The 27,635-nt window shown below is 37.4% G+C and overlaps 1 protein-coding gene across 1 annotated transcript; it reads right to left on the bottom strand.

Annotated features, from left to right (window-relative positions):
• Window positions 1-1,589: 1,589 nt before the first annotated feature.
• Window positions 1,590-8,444, bottom strand: LOC107769938 (GABA transporter 1-like). The gene is made up of 7 exons (XM_016589197.2): window positions 8,102-8,444; window positions 6,023-6,253; window positions 4,568-4,665; window positions 3,840-4,026; window positions 3,616-3,746; window positions 3,288-3,521; window positions 1,590-2,144 (listed from the first exon to the last, which is right to left on the bottom strand). The coding sequence occupies exons 1-7, from the start codon at window positions 8,202-8,204 to the stop codon at window positions 1,764-1,766; spliced, it is 1,365 nt and encodes a 454-aa protein (XP_016444683.1). The 5' UTR covers window positions 8,205-8,444; the 3' UTR covers window positions 1,590-1,763.
• Between the last annotated feature and the right edge of the window lie 19,191 nt (window positions 8,445-27,635).

Here is a 27,635-nt window from a genome sequence, read left to right as displayed (position 1 = left end):
ATATCTGCCTCTGAAAATGTAGATGTGAAAGGATAGACCTTCAATAGTATCCCCACTTTTCTTTCCACTCTTTATAGAATCTCCTTGTCGAAGAACTCGGTGGGTAATTGGGGCAACCTGATCCATATGGAGGTTGATTGGATCTTGGACTTTTTCGGAACAAAATTGGGTTCCCAATTTCGGACCGAGAGGAAATGGCCTATAATGAACAATGGGACTCCATGCAGGACCTTTTCCATATTAACTTTTTCTTGAAACTTCACTATGAAAAAGTACCAGGCCAAGTCAATGATCGTTAGGTGCTCACTGGGCACCATAGTTGTTGTAGCTTTGGTTTGGGTAGATGATGGAGAATTTTCTTCCCAAATACTTTGATGATCACTGAGAATCTCCAAGAGTTGTAGATTCTCATTTTTTGGTCATGGGTTAGGAAGGTTTCCTCAGTGTTTTCTTCTTCCAATGGAGCTTTTAGAGCTACCTCCACTTGGTGGTAACTTGGGTGCTAGACGCTTGACTTTGTCAAGTGGTTGTCCGCTAGGACTTCTTTGAAGCAGTTCTTCATTGAAGAAGCTTCTATATCCATTGGTGCTACTGTGGGATCCAGTGTGTAGGACGATTTTCGTAGTGGTGAGGGGAGTGGGTCCAGTACAGGGGTGGGGGTGGGACCATATTAGGAGGATATAATAATTAAAGAGAGAAGTCAGAGCCTCTCTCACCTATCTCTCCTATACTTCTACACTTTTTTAAGTAGCTCTAGTTTGACTCTTCCTATATCTTAAACTATTGTCAATAGTAAATTAAAGAGAAAATGATCAAAATGATCCTTAATGTATGAAGATTGGACTACTTAGGTCCTTGATATATGCCACCTAAATTTGATAAGGAGAATTACTTGTTATTGTAGGCCAATTAAACTTGATAGAATAAAAATTATTTACGTGCCAACGTACAAATATAAACCCATATACTAATATACCATTTTTTATAGGTTATTGCCGGTACATTCAAAGAAAACACGCAAAGGAAATATCAAGAAGAGCAATCTGAACCTCAAGGGATGAGTTTGAACCATCCCCAAGAAGAAAACTCTGAACCATTGCCTCCTTTGAAATTGGAGAAAGAATGATCATGTTAGCTTCTGAGCAGAAGCGTATTCAGGATTGAAATTTAATGGCTTCAACTTTGCACAAAATTGATTATACCGTTAAAATTATGGGTTCAAATATAATATTTATTGAGATTTTAGTAAGTTTTTACATACATATCTAGCTATACTTCGTGTCCAAAGTTATGGGTTCAAATGAACCTGCAGCCAAAAGGCTACATTCGTTCCTGCTTCCGAGATAGCACGATGAAGAATTCTAATGATTTTGGGGATGTCTTCATCACTCTTCTAATTCTTTCTTTCTGAAGAAACATTCATTTGGTAATTTGTTTGAGCCATTTTTCCTAGGTATTATAAGTCAAGAATGCTCTTATTTGAATTGATTTTTTTTGGTAGCTATGATCCATTTCTAAGTAATCAACACTCAAAAGAGTGGTAACTTGCTTTAAGACAGTGGAATATGAGCTACGGACAATATCCACCAAGTCAAACTGTATATGATACAGGTTCAAATTATATTCAAGAATGTGTTTGTGCTCAATTTATATTATATATTTCTTTTCTACATTATAACGTATACGTAGGCAGCAAGATGTCCTACGACTAGTTATAATTTGAATAGAAGAAAATGATACTATCATAGGACTAGTTCATTTGCTTAGACATTTGCGAATAATCGATATGTTTTGGCATCAAGACTAATTTGTCTGACTGCAGCAACAGCAGCTATGACTCCTAAGACTGAAAAAACAAGGGCTATTGCCATGTTAAACCAGAAAATAGGTCTTCTCTTTGATGGTTTGAATGTCAAGTTGTAGAAGATAACAGGCAACACAAAGTCAAGAGGCAAGAAACCAAATGCTCCAATCACTGCATTTATATCTCCAAAGAATGGAAGCATTGCTGCTATTGTAGTCGATATGATTACTGAAACTGATCGAGATATTAGTCTTGGAATTATATTTCTGGTAGAAAATTCACTGCTCTTTGGATCAGCAAATGTTCTCTCTAGTACTTCATTTGTTGGCTGCAAATACACCTGCAGCAAATAAACCATACCATGACACCAAGTATTAAAGTGAAATCCTTTATTTCGGATTTAGAAGGGGAGCCTTGGCGTAACTGGTAAAGTTGTTGTCATGTGACCAGGAGGTCACGAGTTTAATCCGTGGAAACAACCTCTTGCAGAAATGCAGGGTAAGGTTGCGCATAGTAGACCCGTGTGATCTGGCCCTTTCCCGGACTCGGCGCATAGCGGGAGCTTAGTGCACCGGGCTGCCCTTTATTTCGGATTTAATTTAACTTTTATCTACTAAGGGATCATAAAAGAACTTTTATATTCTTAAGTCACCTATAGATAATAACAAGTACTTGTTACAAAAAAAATGGAATTAATAGTCTTAAAAATAAGGCAGGTTTTGTGCGTCACAATAGATAGCGCAATATTCTTTACATATATAAGCTAAATCCTCAACTTCTATATACTTACAATGTAAAATTTTCTTATACTATCATTATAAATTATCCTGTTAAAGCAGTTATAATATGCCTTAAGTTTTAGGAAACTAAGGGCTTTTAACACTTTGACCCTTTGGCCAAAATATTTACAACCGCTAGCCAATATACATATATTATACACTAATATATACATTCGCCCGCTATTTATGTTGGGTGGGAAACTATTTAATAGCATGTTTGACCAAATTTTTAAAATTTGCTTATTTTGAAAAACGCTTTTCTCAAAAGTACTTTTCAAAAAAGTATTTTTGGTGAGAAGTAATTTGTGTTTGGCTAATTAATTTGAAAAGCATTTTGAGCAACAATTAGTATTTGGCCAAGCTTTTAAAAAGTACTTCTAAGCGTATTTTTCTCAAAAGTGGTTTTCAAAAAAGTGTTTTTGGAGAGAATCTATTTTTCTCTGATTCTTCAAAAATACTTCTGCTTCTACTCAAAAGTATTTTTTTTCCTTCAAAAAGCTTGGTCAAACACCTTAATTTTGGCAAAAAAACCTTTGACTACCACTTATTACGAGTGAATTACCTATAATTATATTTTAAATGACCTAATAAAATAAATATTATTTTATACTGTAAATATATAAAAGTTAAATTCTTTTCTTTTAGGGGCATGGAGAGGTGAAAGTATTTTTTTCTTTTTCAGAATGCATAGAGAATGTACATACCACAGCAACAGCGGACAATTGGAGAATGGTGAAAATGTTAGTGATGAAGATAAATGACTTTGGGACAAGATTCTGGCCATTATGTGTAAAGTTGCTGAGAATGAGGCCCTCAGCTTTGTTCCCAAATGCCCAATATCCAGAAATGGCTACACTGAAAAAAGTTGTTGATAGCATGGCGTAACAAATGCATAGCCCTTTAAACATCTTCCCTTTCACCGGCGGCGCTATTGTTGCCTGTAATCACATTGCAACGTATAATACTTTTCGTATAATTTTTAAATATTTGAATTTCTCGAATATCTTAATATTTATTCTTGTATCAACTAACCTGAATTTCAGGAATTATGCCATTTCCAAATGTGGTGGCAATAATAGCAATTGCATTAAAAATGCCAAAAATGCGCGTTTCCTTATCGCTATTGATCGAATAGTCTTTCTCTGGTCCCTTAGATGAATTTCCTGGGAAATATATTAGGAGTTGTTACATAATTATTGCAAAAATAAGTGTTGGTAAAAATAAATGTATAAGCCTTTGCAATAGAAATAAAATACCTATGTAAATGGAACCAGCTGTGGCACAAGCACTATAGGCAAGGCAAAGTAGCAGAGAAATCAAGTTGATATGCCTAAGTGAGTGAAAAGATGGCATTTGAGCTAAGACCAACATTAGGCCTCCAAATATGACTACAAATTCATATAGCTTCATAGTCCCACTTGGGTTTAACAACAAATATATTGCCTGCCAAAAGAAAAAAAGAGAAAGATAAAGAGTTACTTATAAGAAAATTATTGCTATTCTTTATGTGGAATCAGGAGGTTACGGGTTTAAGCCGTGGAAACAGTCTCTTGCAAAAATGTAGGGTAAGGTTGCATACAATAGACCTTTATAGTCCGAACCTTCCTCGGACCCCGCGTATAGCGGGAGCTTAGTGCACCGAGCTGCTCTTTTTGCCCTCTTTATGGGATTTATGTTATATCCACTGATAATATAAAGATTATTGTATCATCAGTATGTAACTTGTACCGATAAAACCGACATATATAAATCGAACCTATAAAAAACCTAGTTAATTGGTTTAGTTTGGTTCTAATATTTGAATAACCGATTTAAATGATTTGATTTTTTAAAAGGAAAACAGATCCAAACCGAACCATGAACGCCCCTTTGTGTAAATACTTTTTATACCGTCAGTGCCTAAAAATTAAACCTCCATCCTTGTGATAATTACTTAATTTAGTATCCTCCCAAAAGTTGGCTTAGTTTTGGTTCAAGAACTTACTTTCATACATTGTCCTCCCAGAAGAGTGGAACCTATGACAGCACCATAGCATACCATAAATTGAATTGGTCCCACATAATATTTGCCCCACCTTGGTCCTGTAATATTTCATCGCTATTGGGTAAATCCAGATAATTACCAGTAAATAAATACGTAAGAGCTTTCAAGAAAATGTACTGGTTTCATACAGGTATGCGAAGTTGGAATTGAAAAAGAATACTACACCGTTTATCTTAGTCCAAAAAGAATATTTTTTACTGACATATAAATATCTGACAGTAATAAAAGACTTTAAAAAGTCATTAGATGTAATTAAAGTAAACATACTAATATAACTAAACTTAATCTTATCAATTGATATCGCCTATATTATAACTTTTTTTGTTCTTCAATTGAAGCAATTTATTAAGGACGAACACTTCAACTTTATCTGCAAATTTTCTCGTTGGTGGTCAAAGAGAAATTATTAAATTGGAAATATAATGTTCCAACACTTCGTGATCACTAATTTCATTAGAAAATTCTACAATCAAGTAGCAGTTATGGGCCCAAAGATAAGACATGAAAGGAAGAAAAAGAAAAGTCGATTTGGCCAACGGAAAGTGATTGTGCTAAATACAGGTGGGGGCTAAATTCTGTTAAGAAAATCAACTCACGAGTCTTATTCGGATTACATATTTAAAGCAACAAATTTCAATATAAAAATTATTCAAAACTATATAACGAGACAACAAACGGAGGAAAGAGGTATAAGAAGACTGATTCACTCGCTTTCGAGAATTAAAATTTGCAGGTTATTCTCCGTCTAGTTTGACTTATGGTAACTTATTATAAATCCTTTTTTTAATGATCACAAAAGCTTATAGCTCATGAAGATTAATACTCCTTGTTAAGCATGACTCTTCAAACTTGGTGGCTGCTCAAAATTAAAGGAAATCTCAAAAAGGAAAGAAAACGAAAAAGAGAAACACAAAGCAAAGAAGAAAAGATGCAGGCAACTCAAAACGTTGCAATATTGGATACATCAAATGTGAAAACACATTTGATCACTTACAATAAATTTTGGAAACAACTTTTTTCATATAGAATAATCCTACTTGTATATCAATATTTCTTTTGTGCAAATCTTCAAATACTATAAAAAATTATTAAATTTTACTGTAGCAATAACTCAATTTCTTAATCACACACCAACGACTCGCAAGTCGCAATGACCCCATTCTGGTTCCTTTAATGTACATCACATCACATCACATAAATATGAAACAAACATACAAATTTCTACTTTTTCTTTTCTACATTTATCATATTATATGTTTATGTATTGTGGTAGGTTACTTATTTTTAGGTTAATATTCTGCATTTACTATATAAAATAGTTAAGTAACTGAATTTTAGATTTAAAAGTTTTATACGTCGAATATCAAAGTTTAAGGTGTAAACGTCGTTACATACCTAAAATGTCGTTGGCCATGTCGCGGAACCGGAGATGGCGGCGGCCGAGCTGAGCGTGGTGTTCGAGAACCCTAGACAAGAGGTTATATGAGTAAAATGTGACCAGAGCTCCGATGACAAGACACAGGATACCGCCCCACCATCCAAGTGAAACAAAGGCAAAAGGAAGACTTAACAAAGGAGGAGCTACTATTGAAGTTGTCAAGTGGTAACCACAATGCACCCATGATCCTGCAACAAAATTAAAACCTTAATTCCCGTTTAATAGGAAACTCACTTCAAAACTAAATATTGGCGCTACACATAAAAATGGCGGTCCGATGCACTAAGCTCCCGCTATGTGCGAGGTTCAGGAAAGGGTTGGACCACAAGGGTCTATCGTACGCAGCTGAGGCAGATCCAGGATTTAAATCCTATGGGTTCAACTTTAAAGGTTTTTTTTTGCATTGAATTCATTATATTTTTAAAGTTTTGGGTTCATATCTATATTTTTTTTTGCAATTTTAATGAATTTTTACATATAAATTCTTACTCCGCGTCAAAAATTATGGGTTCATTGAACCCACCGACAGAACACTATATTCGCCCTGTACGCACCTTTAACCTGCATTTCTGTAAGAGGATGTTTGTGATGTTTCCTTAAGATGTATAACTTGGTCAGACAGTCAACAATATTGACGATTAGCTTAGCTAAGTCTGACGATCGAATTTTTTTAATTCAGTTGTGGTAGTAGGTGAAGTTTATTAGAGTTGTCCCACTTTAATAGTATTTGAATTTTCTAACAAATAAATTAGAGGAAAAAATCTAATGGACTAGTTGTGGCAAGAACCCTAGCCAACTCGAATCAAGCTGGTCAAGAATAAACTATGAAGTACTTCTGCTGAGATTCTCAAGTACCTAGATAGAACTAAACTATTTATTTTTTAAACTATAAATTTCTTGGTATAACTAAAGGTCATGAATCAAGTTTTATAAATTATATTCTTGCTTTTTTTATATAATAAGTTCATCTATTTTGTGTATCACAATTTTTTTTGTCAAGTATATATATGGAGGTAATGACGGGGCCAGAAATTCTTACAAGAGAAGTCAAAATACTAATAATATAATATGCATCACTTGAGATTTGAACGTGTACTTCTCTTATTTTAAGGGGATTCAAATATTTAAATATTCTTAAAAAGTTTGTTTAGATCATATTTATACAGTATAAATTTTCAGACGACGGGAATTCAAATGCCACATCCATTAGAATTTTAAGAAAAAACATCAATTGAGTAGGTATTATATGGCAGCAATAGTAAGTGCGTGGCTCAACAACATCATATCCTATCAATTAACATATCATGTCATAGAACAAGACATATTTGGTTATATAAGACCATCCTTATTATATTTCTTTGTCTCTGACCATCAAAATTTAAAGCTTTAGCACATTAATGATTGATAGTAGTTGAGGACTACAGTAAGTATATGGAATCAGAGAAACGGCCAAAAGAAACCCCACCATAAAACAAGAAAGTTTGAAACTATGGCTTAAATTGTTTCTTGTTCCAATTATAATATGACATTAATTACAATAGTGTTTAAAGAATCTTTTAGTTATGTGATGACTTTTCTATTAATTGAAAAGTACTATGTTCAGCTTGTTTGAAGGATAGGTTGGAAATAGACATAGAATTGAAGACAGTAAACTTAAAAAAAAGTTTGAGTCAAAGCGATACAACTACAAAAATAAAAAGGCAGCCCGATACACTAAGCTCCTGCTATGCACAAGGTTCGGGAAAAGCCGGACCACAAGGGTTTATTGTACGCAGCCTTATCCTATATTTCTGTAAGAGGCTGTTTCAATGGCTCAAACCCATGACTTCCTGGTCACATGACAATAACTTTATAAGTTATGCCAAGGTCCCCTATACAACTATTTTTTTTAAAAAAAGAAGAAAAGAAGGAGAATGATAAGGGATGGGAAATAAAGCATTACGATTGGGAAATGTAAGAAAAAAACAAAGAAAGAAAGGGAAAAGATATACATATGAAATATGGAATATATACAGAATATAGATATAAGATATAACCTTTGGATTTAAGAACAAAGAGGGCACCAGCATCAAGCTCTTTTCCATGATCATGTGAAGAAACTCTACTGATCTTAATATCTTTTTCTCCAACCGTTCCCATCTTCTCTCTTTAGCAAATAATATGTGTATATATAATTATATGTACACTACTATTTGTTTATATATATCTTCTCCAAAACACCACCTCTCCCTTCTCTTTTTAACAACACCACCTCTCCCTTCTCTTTTTAATGTTTTTGTTCTTTAAAGGAGTGGAGATGATATGGAGATGATTTAAGAAAATTATGACAGTATGGAAGTTTATATATAGCGGTATCTACTTCCATCTACCCACTTGTTTCTTGATAGCCCAACTGAAAAAGAAAAGGAGTCTAGCTGGAGTTTTTTTAAAATTTTGGTTTCTCATCTGTTGTTCGGTAACTGTTGTTCGGTAACTGCAATGGACGTTGACTAATTCGGATATGCACCTCGTAAATGAATTCCTTTTCATGATTTTTTTATTATCATGCTCGAACTAGAGACCACTAGCTATGGGTGGATGGATCATCTATCCCAGCAAAATTCTTAGTGGGTAGTGTTTGACCAAAAAATGATAATCTTTGGCTAAACTAATTAATCGGTTATTTAAGAGGTTAATCCTAGTTGAATATAATAATTTCAAATCTAAGATAAGCAATGTAGGAGATGTAGGCAGGGATGAAGCAGATTTAATGCACTATACATTAAATGCTTCGAATGCAATAATGTGTTAGAAGTATGAAATATTAAATGACAATAAATGACACCAAATGTAAATAAAGAGGAAAATTCACCCAATATTGAATGAGGTAGATGATTCCTCCCGCTGACAATGATGAGTGACAAGAAACTATAAGAATATTGAAAACTTTCTCGGATCCGGTGGAAATGATAAGGAATAATCCAAAAAGACGAATCTCTTTAGAAAGGTGTTCTTTGTATTTATCTTGAGAGCTTGCTTTTCAAAAGAATTCTTATCACCTAGAACATTACATATATTTTGCCTTATCTCTCATTCCTTTTATATGGGACATCCCCCAAAGTACCCTAAAAGTACAAATACAGAGAATATTCAATGGAATATTCTCTCTGAGGATCCCAATACAAAACTAGCCGCTACTACTGCTCGTAATACTCGACCTCAGCCGTGACTGACTGCTTAGCAACAAGTTCTGTTAATCACTGGTCGGCCTCGGCCAAATTGCTCATGATAGTCACGAATAACTCATGATAATCACCTCTTCGTGCTGAATTTCCTCAGTCGAATTTTGACCTATACAATTAGTCCCTCCGCTTATCGAGGTTGTCTTTTGGCCGACCTCGGTGAGCGGACTTCACTAGTCGTAGTCAAGAAATTCATGTGGGCAGGTCGAATAGTAAAGACCACGGTTGAGATGGTGATGTGGCGTTTTGTAGGCCACACTTATCGTGACGTTGGTTCAGACTGACGTCACAGCATCACGGGTCATTATTATTCATGCATCGCTTCCCGCACCCCGTCGTTTCGATATTTGCATATCAGTGGTTGGTTTTCTCGGTTAAGGTGTCTGTGTTCTCTATAAATAGGGATTGGAAACCCTTGGTATGGTCCTTTATGTTTTTTGGCATTTGAACCTTCATATTTTCCTCTCTTCTTCTTCTTCCTGTACTCTTGCTCCCGTTGCATTCATTTTTTCACCCTTGTTCTCTTTTCTGACTTGACCGATTTCTACTACTCCTACCTCTCTCAAGTTTGTACTTTCTGCACTTACATGCAACTAAGAATGGTCAACGCATCTTCTAGCTCTGCTGAGGCTTCTAACCCAATCCCACTAGCAGTGAGAATGCCTCCTCTTGACGATGGGGCTACCATCGTTGCTGAGGACGAAAGCTTTCCCACTGTAGAGGAAATAATTCCTCGTAATGACAAAGCCAAGTCGGACTTCTCAAAGCTGCCCGCAGACGAGTCTGAACCTGTGGAATCTGAAATGGACACGGTCGCCTTCGCTGAGATTAGGGCCAAGTTTAACATCCCGGCCCACATCGATCGAATCTCGGCTGGTCGCGATACGGTACAGGTTCATCGCACTGGATATTGCGCGTTCTATGCATATCTGTTTTACGTGGGCTATTCTCTTCCTCTTTCTCTGTTGGCGGAAGAATTCTGCCGTTATTATGGCATCTGTCCAGCTCATCTCCCCCTTACATTTATAAACTCTTCTGTATGTTGGTAAAGTATGCGAAACTGGCCAACCGCGGGATCTCTATTTGCTATCTACTGCACCTCTTCGCGCCAAGTTTCTATAGGGGTACGATGTTACACCTTCGCCAGTGTGGGAGCAAAGAATTGGTGGTGAAGATGGACGATAAGGCCAATCGTCGATTTTGGTGCAACTTTTTCTATATCAAGACCGAGCACGTGATGGCAAACCCCGATGGGTTCCCTGAAGTATGGAACTTTGCCCATAAGTACTTTTGCCAATTGTTGTTTCGTTTATCTCGATTTTAGCGTATTTGTTCCTCTTTTTCTTTGTGTAGCCGAGAAAGATCCACCTTCATTGGTTGCAGACATTCATGACTGGGTAAGTCAGGTCTTGCCCTATACGGTGGGGGTCCATGAATGGTCGACGTTCCACAATAAGTTTGGGCGCAAGCCTTCCGTGCCGGTGAGTCATTTATTTTGAACTTAATAACTCGACCTTCATGTTATTTTATTTTCCTTCTATTTTCTTTTATAGTGGAGTTGGCTTAACTTCTGCTGTTATTGTTAAGTCGTAGAGCTTCGAGAAGGGTGAGGGCTCCTACCCCTGCCTTCCGTCAATCGAGCACTATGACGGGGTCTTCACTTGCTGCGACTGCGGGCAAGTCAGTTCAGACGGTCACTTCTTCTCAGACCCTGGTATTGCGTAGACCTAGTCGTCGGTCAGCGGCCCCAACGGCAGAGATTCCAGCTTCTCCCGTGTTACACTTGGTAGATGAGTCATCACCGAGTGAGGAGGAACCGGTTCCACTTAAAAGGAGGAGGGTGAAAGTTGGCGGCGAGATAACTAGAGCCGAGAAATCAACAAAGGGCGACTCTGGGCTAATCGTGGCTGCATCGGAGAGTGAAATGGACTTGCCCACTATGGCTCCGCCACTTACGGAGGTTGTGGGAGATGCTCCTTTGACCGAGGTCATTGTTGAAAAAGGAGGGCTACCTAAGGCTGCAGAGGCCGTGTCGAGGAGCGATCCATCACCCTCAAGACGGGCTAGCGTTCCTTCGTCAGCTGAGGAGAAAGGGAAGAGTATGGCTGTGGACGACTATAAGACCGGTTCTGACGTCGACCCTGAGAAGGTGCGGATGTTTACTAAAGGGTTTACTCGGGTGGAGGTAAGGTTAGCGGGATCCACTCGCACCATAGTCGTCCCCTTGGACCGCGACTTACTGGTGGATACAGAGAACGTGGTTCCCTCTTTGGGTCCTCTGTGCTCTAACGCCGAGGGCATGATATTATAAACGTTCAACAATGCTGCCCTATTGTCGGACATAATTGTAATCTCCTTGAGGGTAAGTTTCCGATCTCTCTAGTTCTCTTGCCTTACATTCTTCTTTCTTTTTATACTGATTTCCTCTTCTGCTTTCTCTTTTTCATTAGACCATCATTTTGGGGATTGAAAGTGCCCACCGATAATAGAAGCGGAAAGCTATTTTCAAGAAAATAGAGAGGAAGTACCATGAGTACCGTGTTAAGCATCGTGAGATCTACAAGCGGTTCAGTGCGGACGACAACTTCCAGGCCCTTTGGGATGAGCTGAAGCAAAAAGACGATGAACTTATGAGAGTCATCGATAGATGCAGCGAGCTCGAGGGGGAACTTAGAGTCAAAAAGGACGAGCTCAAGGTGAGCAAGGGGGTCGAGGCTGAGTGTGCAGACCTTCAAACCCAAGTGGCATCTTTGCGGGCCGAGCTTGAGCAGAGTTCGAATAAAGATAACAATTTGAGTGACGAGGTGATCGAGAAGGTGTTAGAGTTGGAGAAGGCCGAGAAGACCAGGGTGACGGATTTGGTGAAGGTAGTGGCGTTGGAAGATGCCATTCGTGTCCTCCAGTTCGAGCAGATGAATGATGCGGAGATGGTCGCGCTAAGGGAGGCACGGCTTGATGAGCGAATTGGGGGGCTTGAGAAAGATGTTTCAAACCTTAATGATCAGATTGCCGCTCTTGAGGCCGAAAAGGCACAGCTGTTGGCTCAGCCGTCCTCCTCTCACACTTCCACTTATCCCGATGTTTCATAGAATTTGTACGAGAAGTGGATCCATGCCGAAGCCCAGTTAGACATATTCAGGGATTTGATGACGGCGAAGAGAGTTTCTGAGGCTGAGTTTGAGGATGCTCGTGCTAAGGCGCGCGACTCGAGTTGCTTGTGGTTATGATCTAGGTACGCCGAGGGCTGGTGATGGTGATGAGGACTTGGACTGGATTAAGCAAGATGCCTGGTATGGGGATGAATACTCTAACGGCGAGGACGGTGCTATTGAGTAGTTGTGCTTTTTTGTAATTTGTGTTTTACTTTTGTGGGCGTCTATTCAGCCCTTGTAAAGGTTATCTTTTGGAATTGGAATGCTACTTTTGCTATTTGTTTTTGAATCTTCTATTTTCTCTTGGATATTTTCCTCGTTTGGTTGCCTTGATTGGAAAAACTTTGGATTTAGTCGTGACCGTGTTGGTAGACGTTAACTCGAACATGGTCGAGTGTGACTTAATTCGAGCTAGATGGAATGTGATTTTTATTAATTCGAGCAAAGTCGAATGTCACCTTAATTAATTCGAACGAGGTCAAATGTGAGTTAAATTCGAGCAGGGTCGAATGTTACTCTCAGCTAGTTCGAACGAGGTCGAACATGAGTTAATTCAAGCGAGGTCGAATGTTACTCTTAATTGGTTCAAGCGAGGTTGAACATTATTTTGATTGATTCGAACGAGGTCGAATGTGAGTTACATTCGACAGAGGTCGAATGATACTCTTAGTTAGTTTGAATGAGGTCGAACGTGACTTTGATTGATTCGAACGAGGTCGAATGTGAGAACCTCGAGCAAGGTTGAATGTTACTCTTAGTTAGTTTGAGCGAGGTCGAATGTTATTTTGATTGTTTTAAATGAGGTCGAATGTGAGTTAATTCAAGCGAGGTCGAATGTTACTCTTAGTTAGTTTGAACGAGGTCGAACGTAATAGTTATTGATTCGAACGAGGTCGAATGTGAGAAATTCGAGCGAGGTCGAATATTATTTTGATTGATTCGAACGAGGTCGAATGTGAGTTGTCACACCTCCTTTTTCTACCCGGAAAGGGGTATAAGGGAGTTTTTCCAATTAAAGTGACAATAATCGAAACGAGATTATTTATTTAAGTTCAGAGTCGCCACTTGGGATAATTTATGGTGTCCTAACTCACCGATTTAAAATCCCGAATCGAGGAAGTTTGACTCTATTTTACAGTCCGCGAAACACAGAAATCTGGGCAAGGAATTCTGTTAACCCGGGAGAAGGTGTTAGGCATTCCCGAGTTCCGTGGTTTTAGCACGGTCGCTCAACTATTATTATTGGCCTAATTACCTGATTAATTACATATTTTATACCTATTGTGCATTTTTATTCCTTTAACCACTTTAATTATTTAGGAAAAATCACGATTGTCATACACTTATTTGGTACACACTGCGAATCGTGTCACGGGAACCGTACCCACGATCTACAACATGTTTAATTTATTAGCAAAATTGAAATAGTGGCCAGGTCACATAAATGTACCCCCGAATTTGGAAATTATGTATCACAACTACGTCACGGGAACCGTACCCGTAGCTATGATAATTTTATTATAAATGCGCCTAAAGTAAACTATGAATGTTCAAAATATTTTCTACACTAGTTTTGGTATTAATCTAAGGGCCATAGAATATGGGATTCATTTGTGAATGACACGTCTCAATTTATTTCAATTTGTTTTTGTACATCAACTAAAGCGAACTACGAACATTCATATTTAAAATTAGTTTGAAATGAGGTATCACAACTAAGCCACGGGAACCGTACCCGTAGTTGTGATGATTTAATTATGTGCATAAAACAAACTATGAAAGTTCATATTTACTTCCTAAATTAATTTGAGGTTTATTGATAGGCCATGGATTATTGCTAAGGCATTAGAAGTTGATACACACTTTTAACCATTGAAATATTGGGTCATCAGGAGGCCTATTGTCTAAGGAAAATCTTTGAAGGAGATGCGGTTGTGGACTGGGCTTGAAGTTGAGCCCAAGATTGAAGGTGAAGACCTCAAGCTTGCCTAATTTGGCCGGGCAGCTTTGATTGGGCCAAAACCAGGCCCAACTTTCGATGAGAGGCCTTCAACGTTAGAAACTTTTTTTTATTATCTGAATAAGAAAACTTAATGAGTAAAAGAATGTTGGAGACAATTTTGTTTCGAAATTAAATCCAAAAGTTGAAGGAATCAAGTACCAAAACCCATTAAGCCTGGTTCCAAACAAGCTATTTCATCTTGGCCAGAAATGGGCCCAATTGTTCCCAGCATGAGAGCCTTCGATATTAAGGCCCACTTGAAACTTAACTTCCTCTAAATCACATGCACACAAAGTAATACAAAATTTCTGGGAAGATTGAAGGTTGATAAAACCATATCATGAGTTTAACCTATTAACATGCCATTAACAATGAAAGATTAAACCCTAAACTTATTCATGAATCAACTTAAATATACAATCACTTAAACAATGTTAAAATATGCAATATTTCAACTAAGCACACCTAATAATTAAACATGACCTACTTTGGACATGTCCAGTACATATCTAGCATTCTCAGATAAAGACCAAGTGAACTAAGAGGCTATTAACCATTTTTGAGACTGTCAAACCACACATAGAATAGTTATGAATATCCATACAAATGGCTAAGTCATATACTAGCACATCAGATTCAGAATATTTAAACACTAAAACAGAAATGATGAACTAGATGACTTGCAAATAGCATACATGAAGATAAAACTGGGATTTCAACATTTGAACACCCAACTTTATTACATTAAAGACTAATACATGCTTTAGGCTTCACTTTTTCATTTAAAGTTCATAGAGGTACCTGGATACAAGGAACAAAACAAGGTAGTGAGCTGAAATGGACAATGAAGCAGCCAAACAGAAGATGCAGTCAGCAGCGGAGACACAGTAGGTAACACAACTCTAAATTAAACCATGTTTGGACCTTGGACAACCAGGAATTACCAGAGAAAACTTTGTTCTAACTCCCTTTGTCGAAACTCTAATAGAATAGTAGCACTCAACTTTTCTATATTTTTTAGGATCTGAAAAATCTCCCCTAATGAGTGAGGGAAGGGTCCTCTTTATAGATGCTCAATATGTCATGTGCTGAAAAGGATAAGAATTATTCCCTTCAACCTCACCCCCTAAATTTCAGGGAGAAAGAATCTTTCCATAACCGAAATTGGGCAGCTGTTAGATAGCTGCTCATATTGAGATATTTTCACATGTTTTTTATCAATTCTAGACAAATGGTATAATTCTAGAACCTTTCCCTTTAGTCTGGGCCAACTGTCCTGGCCAAATGGCTCAAGACAAACCCAAGTTCAATAACAATTCAGGCCTTAACTGATCAGCCTTCATTGGCCAAAACAGAACCAAATATCAAAGTAAAAAATAATCTGTTACCAATTACCCTAGCAAATCATTTGAACAATCTGAACTTGATTAGCTAACAATTAAATCCAAATAAAACTACCCTAAGATTGATTATAATTAACAGTAAATTAATTAACACCTAAATAATCTTATTTTTTAGACTATCCTAAAACAGGTTGCAATTAACCACAAATCCAAACATGCAAACAAATGATTTAAACAATTAAACTGATTAAAATTAAACTGGATTTGTTTGTTAATTATCCTAACCTACCATGTAAACTAAACTGACGAAGAAAGCACACAATAATAAAAATGGGAGGGTCAGGGGTATACCGATTCAAGCAGCAATGGTAGACCAAGAAGAAGTTGGCAAAAACTCAGCCATAGCCTGGGTGCTTCGAGAGGGGTCGAAGCTGACTCAAACGACTACTCTTGTCAAGAGTAGTCTATTTGGGCAAGCTGCCAGTCAAACGAGCAGAAGGTCCATCGAAAATCCCCAAAAATGCAGGAACTAGGTTTTTTTGTTTCTTTTTTAAGATTTGGAATTCAGTTGGTTTAAGGGATTATTTGGGGAAATTGTTGGGGGATTTGAGTTTAGGGGGGCATGGTGATTGTGTGGTGTGAAATTGGGGTCGATTGGAGGTGCGCTGCCTGCCGGTGGGGGTAAGAATTCAAGGGCGGCTAGGTTTTAAAAATGGCGAAGGAGATGAAGACAGGTGAGGGTCTCTGGGGTTAGAACGGGGTTCAGACATATATAAGGGGGGAAGCTGATTAGTTCCCAGCTATTGGATCGTCCAAGATCAACAGTTGGGATTAAACGCCTCAAAACGACGTCGTTTCGGGTGAAAGGGGAAGCTGGATCGGGTCTGGGGAGCTGGGTTTAGACGAAATTCTAATAAATTAACTGGGCTGGAGTTTGTGTATTAAAAATTAGCCTAACTTCAAAACCAAATTAATCCTTTTCCAAATTCTTTTCTCTTTGTTTTCCTTTTCTTTTCTTTAATTAATTAAGATCCTAAATTAAATTAATTTACAAAATTAAACTAATTATCTAATTATAATATTTATAAAAACTAGTTAATCCTAAATTAATAAAGAGAAAAATACTATTCTAGCATTTAAAGCTAAAAAATGTAAATGAGTGATATTTTTGTGGTTTTCATTTTAATAAAGCAATTAATTAACTAATTAACCCTAAAATATGAATACAAAATCTAAATGCAATGCATGATATTTTGATATTTTTCATGATTTTAACAGGATTAAACGTGCACAAAAATACAAATAATTAACAAAATCCTATAAAATTGCAAACAATTTGGGAAAACCATTTCTTTAATTTGTAGGAGTATTTCACATAGGGCAAAAATTACGTGCTCACAGCTGCCTCTCTTTGATTTGAAACACGGAGAGTTTTCGGGCAAAGATAAAGTGAGCAAATAGGAACGATTTTTTCCCACTTGGATACTCCGTGAGAAGCATTTTTTAAAGATCTGACCGAACCTTGCTTCCGAGGTTGCCTACATATCCTTGGCTATAAAAGAATCAGGTCAGTGTAGTTCTAGAAGTTTTGGTAGCTGGGACTATCGAGAAACTATGATTTCACTGCTACCGCCGCTGCTAATGCTTGCTGAACTCCTTATTACACTGAAACGAAAAATGAGAAGAAACTAGGATAATCTATGATCTATGAGTTACAAGATTCCTATCTATATATCTTCAAACTTGATCTTGAAACTTCTGCAGCTCTGCCGTGCATCTCAAACTGTTGACTTGCACTCTTGAGGAGAGCTTCTGTTATTCCTAACTTGAATTGACCCCATTCTTCAGGTGGGTTCCTGTTGTTGTCTTGGGCTTACTTCTGAAATGAATTTCCTTGTTATTCAGGTGGACGCCTGATGCTTAAACTTGAAATGGATTCCCTTGTTTTCCAGGTGGGCGCCTGATGCTTAAACTTGAAATGAATTCCATTGTTTTCCAGGTGGGCGCATGATACCAAAACTTGAAATGTGTTCCCTTGTTTTCCAGGTGGGCGCCTGATGCCAAGACTTGAAATGTATTCCCTTGTTTTTTAGGTGGGCGTCTGATGCCAAGACTTGAAATGTATTCCCTTGTTTTCTAGGTGGGTGCCTGATGCTTAAACTCGAAATGAATTCCTTTGTTTTCCAGGTGGGGCCCTGATGCCAAAACTTAAAACGTATTCCTTTGTTTTCCAGGTGGGCGCCTGATGCCAAAACATGAAATGTATTCCCTTATTTTCCAGCGGGCGCCTCATGCTGATACTGAAAATAAATTCCCTTATTATCCAGGTGGGTGCCTGATGCTGAAACTTGAAAATGAATTCCCTTGTTATCCAGGTGGGCGCTTGATGCTAATATTGAAAATGAATTCCCTTGTTATCCAGGTGGGCGCCTGATACTAATATTGAAAATGAACTCCCTTGTTATCCAGGTGGGCACCTGATGCCAAAACTTGAAATGTATTTCCTTGTTTTCCAGGTGGGCACCTGATGCTGATACTGAAAATGAATTCCCTTATTATCCAGGTGGGTGCCTGATGCTGAAAACTAAAAATGAATTCCCCTGTTATTCAGGTGGGTGCCAGATGCTAATATTGAAAATGAATTCCCTTGTTATCCAGGTGGGCGCCTGCCATTACAACAAAATAGACAAAATAAAAAAAACTTTTCTGCCCCAATTTGACACTGGGAACGTCTGTGAGTGTTAGTCGAATACTGTTATCCAAAAGAGCTATAAGAATTTAAAAACTAAATCCCTTTATCTAGGAGGGCCCTGAAAATTAAAGTTAAATCTCATTAATAAAGGTCTTAAAAACTTAAAACTAAACCCCATTATCCAGGAGGGTCCTGAGGACTTGAAATTAAATCCCATTATCCAAGAGGGCCCTGACAACTTGAACTTAAATCCCATTATCCAGGAGGGTCCTGAGAACTTGAAATTAAATCCCATTATCCAGGAGGGTCCTGACAACTTAAAACTACATCCCATTATCCAGGAGGGTCCTGAAACTTGAAATTAAATCCCATTATCCAGGAGGGTCCTAAAAATTTACGGCCGAACCTGTCTGGCACATGCTTTCCTCACGGAGGGTTCCTCCGGAACAAACAAAATTTCCTGCCCCTGTTTCAGTCAAAGAAAACCTTATCAGTTTGAAAATGTGGTGGTTAGTTTGCAGTGTTCTTGCTTGAAGGTGGCCTTTCCACTACCATGCTTTGTTCCAATTAGCTGCCTTGGGCTAGCCAAGAATTGTTTGACCTTCTGATCGAACCTCAACCACAGGGCCCTGAATGGCCCGAGTGCCCCGCACTCATCCTGCTGTTTTACATTTCTGTCCTTCCAATTTGAACCTCTGTATTTCCTCAAAGTTCACAAAACCACTTGACCACTTGAACTTCCACTAACACCTTATTTTCCATTTTGCATCATGTTATTTCTGGCATGCTTTGACTGCACTTTGCTTTGTACAATTTGAAGGTTGGTAATAAGCTTTGAAATCCTTTCTTGCTTGCTTAACGAGGCTAACCTTGGAAAAGACTTAGAGAAGTAGACCCAAAAGAAAATGAAATGAAGTGACTTCGAGAATTAGGAATAAAGAGGAAAATTTGAAACAAGAAAAACTATTTGAGGAAGAATGGAAAGAGACTTATCTGAGCGAAGCAATTGGAACCAATGATCATGACATGAATTTTAGATTAATCAGCCCAGACTGTTCACCTAATCATATTTCATTTCATACCCCTTCTTCATACTTCGAAACCGGGATTCCCATACTCCAATCTCTCTGCAAAGTCACGAGACTCATTCGGCTTGTAGTGCCCTGACGGGTTTTCACCAACAAACCTCTCTCATTTGTTCATCTCTCAACTCACTGTCATCTTACGATGCCTGCGAGGGTTTTCACCAATAAGACTCTCTCATTTATTCATTTTTCCTTGTGTAGAACGGAGTGTTGCCCATGATGTGAATCATACCTCTATCTCGCTTGACTTGACATTCCTCAAAGATTGATCAGAAGGTTTTCCTTTGGACCATAATGTAGGCTTTTGGATAGGGTTAGAAAGAAAGGGTATCATAAAGGCTCAAAACAACTTGAAAGGGCTCAGACTTACAACTTTTGGAATCAGATCTCTTACGAAAAACACTACTTCTGCCCTAGTTTCTTTGCCTGGGAAACTTTGAATTTTATTTTGATGAGACCGAGCCATGAGGCTGCCTACATATCCTTAAAAAGAATCAGGTCGAACGTAGTTCAAGACATAGGAATTGCTTTGTTTTTGTTACTTTTCTTTCTTTTCTTTTCTTTTTCTTTTCTTTTCTTTCTTTTTCTCTTACTTTTTTTTTCATTTTTCATTTTTTTCTCTTTTTCCTTTCTTTTTTTTCTTTTCTATTTTTATTCATATTTTATGTATCTGTATTTCTAAACTCTGCTTCTGATTCCAAAAGAGGGATATGAAAGAAAATAAATAAGGCTAAAAAAGGGGTAACAAAGGATAGAGTGTTTAGATAGCAAAATAAAATGCCTCGTCATTCCAATGTTCAAAACATTCCAAGTACAAATAACACAATTAGACAAACCAAAGAAATCATACATAATATCTTTTGACTGCATCAGAATTGATAGCCATATCTACACATTTTCCTTCTATATCTGTTAAATACAAAGCACCATTGGTCAACACTCTTGTTACAACGAACGGCCCCTGCCAATTTGGGGCAAACTTGCCTTTAGCTTTAGCCTGATGTGGAAGGATACATTTTAGTACTTGCTGACCCACTTCAAATTTCCGGGGACGCACCTTCTTTTTGTATACTCTTGCCATTCTCTTCTGATACAATTGACCATGACACACTGCCGCCAGTCTTTTCTCGTCAATCAGACTTAATTGCTCCAATCGGGTTTTGACCCATTCATCATCATCAATTTTAGTTGCAGCAACAATTCGAAAGGATGGAATTTCGAACTCCGCGGGGTATAACTACTTCAGTACCATATACCAACAAATAAGGAGTTGCACCTATTGAAGTGCGAACAGTAGTGCGGTAACCCAGCAAAGCAAAAGACAACTTTTCATGTCATTGCCTAGAACCTTGCACCATCTTCCGAAGTATCTTTTTTATGTTCTTGTTAGCCGCCTCAGCGGCTCCATTTGCCTTGGGGAGATATAGGGTGGAATTTCAATGCGTAATCTTGAATTGTTGGCATACTCTTTTTCATCAAATGGCTATTAAGATTAGCACCATTGTCTGTGATGATTACCTTGGGGATTCTGAACCGATAAATGATGTTTGAATGAACAAAATTGACCACTGCCTTCTTGGTCACAGATTTGAAAGTTATAGCTTCAACCCACTTAGTGAAATAGTCGATGGCCACCAGAATAAACCTGTGCCCATTTGACGCCCCCGGCTCAATTGGTCTAATGACATCCATGCCCCAAGCAACAAAAGGCCAAGGTGCGGACATTGTATGCAACTCAGACGACGGAGAATGAATCAAATCACTGTGTACCTGACATTGATGACACTGGCGCACAAAGCTGATGCAATCTCATTCCATGGTGAGCCAATAATACCCTGCTCTAAGAATTTTCTTTTCCAAAACATACCCACTTATATGCGGTCCGCAAACTCCGGAATGCACTTCAATCATGATAGTCGTGGCTTGTTTAGCATCTGTGCACCTTAACAGTCCAAGATCTGGAGTTCTCTTATACAAAATTCCCCACTCAGGAAAAATCCACTAGCCAAACATCGAATTATTTTCTTTTGATCACCTGTGGCCTGTACCGGATACACCCCCATCTTGATGAATTCCCATATATCATGGAACCATGGTTCACTATCAAGTTCCTCCTCGACAACATTACAGTAAACATGTTGATCACGAACTTAAATATGCATAGGGTCAACATAAGCTTTATCCGGATGGTGTAACATTGACTCTAAGGTAGCCAAGGCATCAACAACCTCATTATGGATCTTAGGAATATGCCTAAACTCTACTGATCTGAACCGCTGACAAAGATCATGCAAACATTGTTGATACAGTATGAGCTTTAAATCCCGAGTCTCCCATTCTCCCTGAATCTGGTGCACCAACAGATCCGAATCTCCCAAGACCAAGACTTCCTGGACTCCCATATCTATAGCTAACCTCAAACCCAGAATGTATGCCTCGTACTCAGCCATGTTGTTGGTACAATAAAAATGAAGTTGGGTCGTAACAGGGTAGTGGTGCCCTGTTTAAAAAATGAGCACAACCCTTATTCCGACACCTTTCATGTTAACAGCTCCATCAAAGAAAAGCTTCCAACCTGACTTCTGATCCTGCTCCACCTTGTCGATATACATTACCTCTTCATCAGGAAAATAAGTTCTCAATGGCTCATATTCTTCATCCATCGGGTTTTCGACCAAATGATCGGCCAATGCTTGGGCTTTTATCGCGGTTCGAGTCACATAAATGATGTCGAACTCTGTGAGCAAAATCTGCCACTTTGCAAGTCTTCCTGTGGGCATAGGCTTCTGAAAGATATACTTTAGAGGATCTAGGCGAGAAATGAGGTAAGTAGTGAAAGACGACAGATAATACTTCAACTTTTGTGCTACCCAAGTTAGGGCGCAACATGTCCTTTCAAGGGGAGTATACTTAACCTCATAGGATGTAAACTTCTTACTGAGATAATAGATGGCTTGTTCCTTCCTGCCAGTGATGTTATGTTGACCCAACACACAACCGAATGAATTATTCAAGACTGTCAAATAGAGAATTAAAGGTCTCCCGGGTTCCGGCGGGACCAACATAGGTGGGTTTGACAAGTACCCCTTGATCTTATCAAATGCCTCGTGGCACTTATCAGTCCATTTGAACGTAACATCCTTTTTCAGCAACTTAAAGATGGGCTCACATGTTGTTGTGAGTTGAGCGATAAACCTGCTGATGTATTTTAAACGCCAGAGCAAACTCATCACCTCAATCTTATTCCTTGGCGGTGGTAATTCTTGGATAGCTTTGATCTTTGACGGATCCAACTCAATGCCTCACCGACTAACTATGAACCCCAAAAGTTTCCCAGACGGAACACCAAATGCACACTTTGCAGGGTTGAGCTTAAGATTGTACCTGCGGAGCCTCTGGAAAAACTTCCTCAAGTCTCTGACATGGTCGAACTGCTGCTTTGACTTTATTATCACATCATCTACATAAACCTCAATCTCCTTGTGTATCATTTTATGAAATACGGTAGTCATTGCCCTCATGTAAGTTGCCCCAGTGTTTTTCAAAACAAATGGCATTACCTGGTAGCAATATGTTCCCCATGGTGTTGTCACACCTCCTTTTTCCGCCCTCGCGGGGGTACAAGAGCTTTTTCCAATTAAAGGACAGTCGAAACGGGATTTATTTCTTTATTTCAGAGTCACCACTTGGGAGATTTAGGGTGTCCCAAGTCACCTATTTTAACCCCGAATCAAGGAAAAGAATGACTCTGTATTACAGTCTGCGCACCAGAAATCCGGATAAGGAATTCTGTTAACCCGGGAGAAGGTGTTAGGCATTCCCGAGTTCCGTGGTTCTAGCACGGTCGCTTAACTGTTATATTCGGCTTGATTATCTAATATAATACGTATTATAAACTTATGTGCAAATTTTATCCCTTAGCCGCTTTTATTATTCTTTTTATTTATTGTTATTATTTTACGAAAAATTGCAACATTGTGAAAACGTATTTCAAATCACGTCGCAATCAATGCACCCGTGGTTATCGACACATTTCGACTCCGTTGAGATTTAGATTTGGGTTACATAAATGCACACCCGTATTTAAGGAAATAACATTATTAAATACGCGCCTAGAGCGACTAGCGTGTCATTATTTTGGGTAGGGCCGTGAAATTTGCTAAAACGGCTCCTCCCTAATTCTAAGCAATTAACTGTACATTTATTGAGGGCCCCGAAATCTATACATTTCATTAAGCGAGGCTCATCTCATTTATTTTAAATGGACAAATCTTAAAGCGACTACATTTTTTCTATAAAAATTTGTCTCTAAAATAAAGAAAGAAAAATCCTAATTAATTACTAGCTTTTATTATTTTAAGAAAACATGATATGCTAATTGCTTGATTAATACAAATATTGATGAAAAAAAGAATTTTATTCTTAATTTCGAAATTATAAATAAAATAAAAATTCAACAACTAATATTCAAAATAAACAAATATAGCTAGATTAAAATTCAGCATTGTTATTTTTTTTTTAAAAAAAATATTATTGAGATTAATTATTCACAATCATTTGAAACTAGATTTAACCATAATTACTAAAGCTTATTAGAAAGTTTATTAGACTTAAACGTTCTTCTAATCTTGCTTAAGCTCAAGTCATGCCTTAATGCCTAATTTACGATGTTTAATTTAAATTCGTGTTTTAGCTAAATTTAGCTACTTGTTCATGATCAACCTATAATCTTGAAGCTTTCATAACTAGTGAATTAACCTGTTTTGCCGAACTGATTTATTACAGACTAACTTATGATATTATTTTCTTATTCCAGCTATTATTTAGTAATTCATGAAATAGCTCAAATACAATCAACAAAAGGAACAAAGAAAAAAAAACGAAATTAAAACTTCAAATTTTCATTCTTCATATGTATTCATGCTTCATATTTCGGATTACAATAACCAGCTTTTCAGTTGTGTACCTGATATTGGAAACAAAAGAAAATGAATATGAGAATCAACAGCAACAATAAAATCAGTACAACACAACAACAATAGCCCAGCAACAGTAACAACCCAGTAATAGACCGGTGGAGTAGTAATCCCAAAAAAACAAAAGCTTCCAGCTTTGATGAAACAACAATTAATTCTGATTTCAAACAACAAAAGAAAGCAAAATATTTTTTTAGTTTTTTTTTATTTTGAAAGTTTAAATATTTTTCGGAATTTTCTCTCTCTTAAATGTTCAGCCCTTTTCTCTCTCTTATTTTTTCTTTCAAATTCGTTTCTTTTATTTGTGTATTTTTTCTCTGTTTCTGTGTGTGTTTTTCTGTCTATCTCTTTTTTTTTTCTCCCTCAATCTGATTTCAAGACTTCATATATATAATCCCATCCCATAAATCTTTCAATTAATTAAAATCAATACTTTTTCTCTACCCAACCCATTATCTTTCCACTCATCCCCATTACATTAAATAAACATATCACACCACCCCATTATATTTTGTCCCCCATGCTTCATTTAAAATAATGCAAGATTCCCCCTTTAAATTAAATCTTGTCCCCCTTTATATTAAATAACCATATCACAACCCACCCCATTTTATTTTGTCCCCCATGCTTCATATAAACAATTACAAAATGTACAATTCCTAAACTACCCCTCTGACCCTATTGCAAATTACTATTTTACCCCCGAAAGTACTATAAATTACCAAACTACCCATCAGCTATAACACATCAATTAATCAAACTTAACCAAAATATAGACAATATGATCAATTTCTAACAATGTTCAAACAACAATATGAACACGGATGAACATCATAACAACAATATCACATGAACACGATTTTAACAACATTTCAACAACAAATCACATGAACACAAATTGAACAACAAAGAACAACTAAAATTTGATTGAACAATATTTTAGCAACAAACAATCCTATTTTCGGATTCAACAACTACAACAAACAAGTATATTTAGATTTCTAACTTCAATCATATTGAACTAAAAATCAATTCTAACAACATTACAACCAACAATTCCTATATTAAATTTTATGAGACAAATTCAAGAAATAATCACAAATGGTAAACAAGAAATCAAGCTATACAAATTTCGGATTCAAGAACAATCAAACAAAGTATGAACATGAATTAAATCTATTTTAAACAACAAACATGATGGATTTAAACGATTAAACCAACATATTTCTCTAACACAACTAAATTCTTTAAATAAATAACAAGATCGACGAAGAAACAATTATGAACTTAAACTTGAACTTAACAATATTAACAATTTCTAACAATACATAAACACATGAAACAAATTGATGAAATATTTAATTAAATTTCAATTTGTATCTAACAAACATCAAACTAACAAATATTCACTTAAACAATAATACAAACATGACATGAATATGAAAACAACTAATTAAACTTCTATTTTGAAATCTGAAAATTAATTTAACAAACAACATGAACACACTAGAAAATTATTTCAATGATGAACAACGAACAAAACAAGGATTAAATCATTTAATGATTTTGGATCCGGAAAATATCAAACAAAAATATGGACAAAAATAAAACTCAAAAACTACTAACCGGATCGAAACGACGAACAACGACCAAACAAACAACGAACTTGACGATGAACTCACGACGTACAGGATCTTGACTCGACGAAAAACCCTCGACCTTTGACAAATCGAAGAAGACGAAGGGAAGATGAAACATTGTCCGGCAGCCCAATGGCGAAGAACAACGCAGCAGCTGTTTGGGACGACGAAGAAGAAAGCAGAAGCAGCTGAAACGCAGCGGGGAAGCAGCCATAGTCGAGCAAACTCGAGCTTCAATGGCGGATAGGGCTGGACGACGAGGGCAGCGACGGGGAGCTTGGTGTTGAAGATGATGAGCGTGATGCAGCAGCTCGGAGATAGAAACAGTCGCGGAAATTTCAACTGTGGGCTTTCATGGTGGAGCTCGACGGACTGGTTGTTGGTTGTCGAAGACGAAGCAACGACGGGGTTGGAGAAGGTAGTTGGTTCGGTCGCGTTCGGAGGTCGTTTGGTTGAGCCGGGGTCGTGAGGGTGACGTGCGTGTGTGTGTGTGAGTGTGACGTTGGGCAGCCATGGTTGAGCTTTGAGGGGGAAGCCATGGATGACCTTGGAGAAACTTGAGGAAGAAGAAGAAGATAGGACGGGGGCGGATGACTTCTTAGTCTTTTTAGGGTTTTTTCTTCTTTTTTTTCTTTTGTTTTGTGTTTTAAAATGTAAGACAAAGGGGTTTGGGTCTTTTGGGTTATGGACTGGGTCGACCCAGTTCGAAATGGACTGGGTCGTAGGGAAGATTGGGCCATTTTTTGGGCCTGTGGCTTGAAATTGAAGAAGAGGCCCAATTCCGACTTTCTTTATATTTTCGCTCTCTTTTCTTCTTTTATTTTTCTAAAACTAAATTATAAAAATACTTAAACTATTATTAAGAACTAAATTAAGTTATAAAAGCGCAAATTAACTCCCAATAACAATTAACGCACAATTAAGTATTAATTAAGCATAAAATCGTATATTTGGACATTAAATGCTAGAAATGCAAACGATGCCTATTTTGTAATTTTTAATTTTTGTAAAACAAATTTAATTACTAACAATTGTAGAATTAAATCCTACATGCAAAATGCGACATATTTTTGTATTTTTTATTAATTTAGCAAATAAACACGCACAGACAAATGCCAATAATTATTCAAAATATAACAAAATATCACAAAATTGCACACCAAAGAAAAATTATTTTATTTTTGAATTTTTTGGGAGTAATTCTCATATAGGGCAAAAATCACGTGCTTACAGCTGCCCCTCTTTGCCCGAAGACACGAAGGGTTTTCGTGCAAAGATAAAGCGAGCGATTTTTGCCCATCCGAGTACTCCGTTGAAGCATTTTTTGAAAAAGATTTGACCGAACCTTTGCTTCAAAGGTTTCCTACATATCCTGGGCTAAACAGGAATCAGGTCAATGTAGTTCGGGAAATTTTGGTAGCTGGGACTACCGTGTGACTGCATTGTTACTGTTGTTGCA

This window comes from Nicotiana tabacum, chromosome 18 (genome assembly GCF_000715075.1).
Source record: "Nicotiana tabacum cultivar K326 chromosome 18, ASM71507v2, whole genome shotgun sequence".
NCBI lineage: Eukaryota > Viridiplantae > Streptophyta > Magnoliopsida > Solanales > Solanaceae > Nicotiana > Nicotiana tabacum.
Note: the sequence above shows the minus strand (reverse complement) of the source record. Positions and strands in the feature narration are given on the sequence as shown.

Excerpts from the sequence above, each read along its gene's own strand:
- LOC107769938 (XM_016589197.2), bottom strand. The coding sequence starts at position 8,204 with ATGGGAACGGTTGGAGAAAAAGATATTAAGATCAGTAGAGTTTCTTCA. Across the intron at positions 3,747-3,839 it reads AGCTGGTTCCATTTACATAG|GAAATTCATCTAAGGGACCA; the intron begins GTATTTTATTTC and ends TATATTTCCCAG. Across the intron at positions 2,145-3,287 it reads AATTGTCCGCTGTTGCTGTG|GTGTATTTGCAGCCAACAAA; the intron begins GTATGTACATTC and ends TATTTGCTGCAG.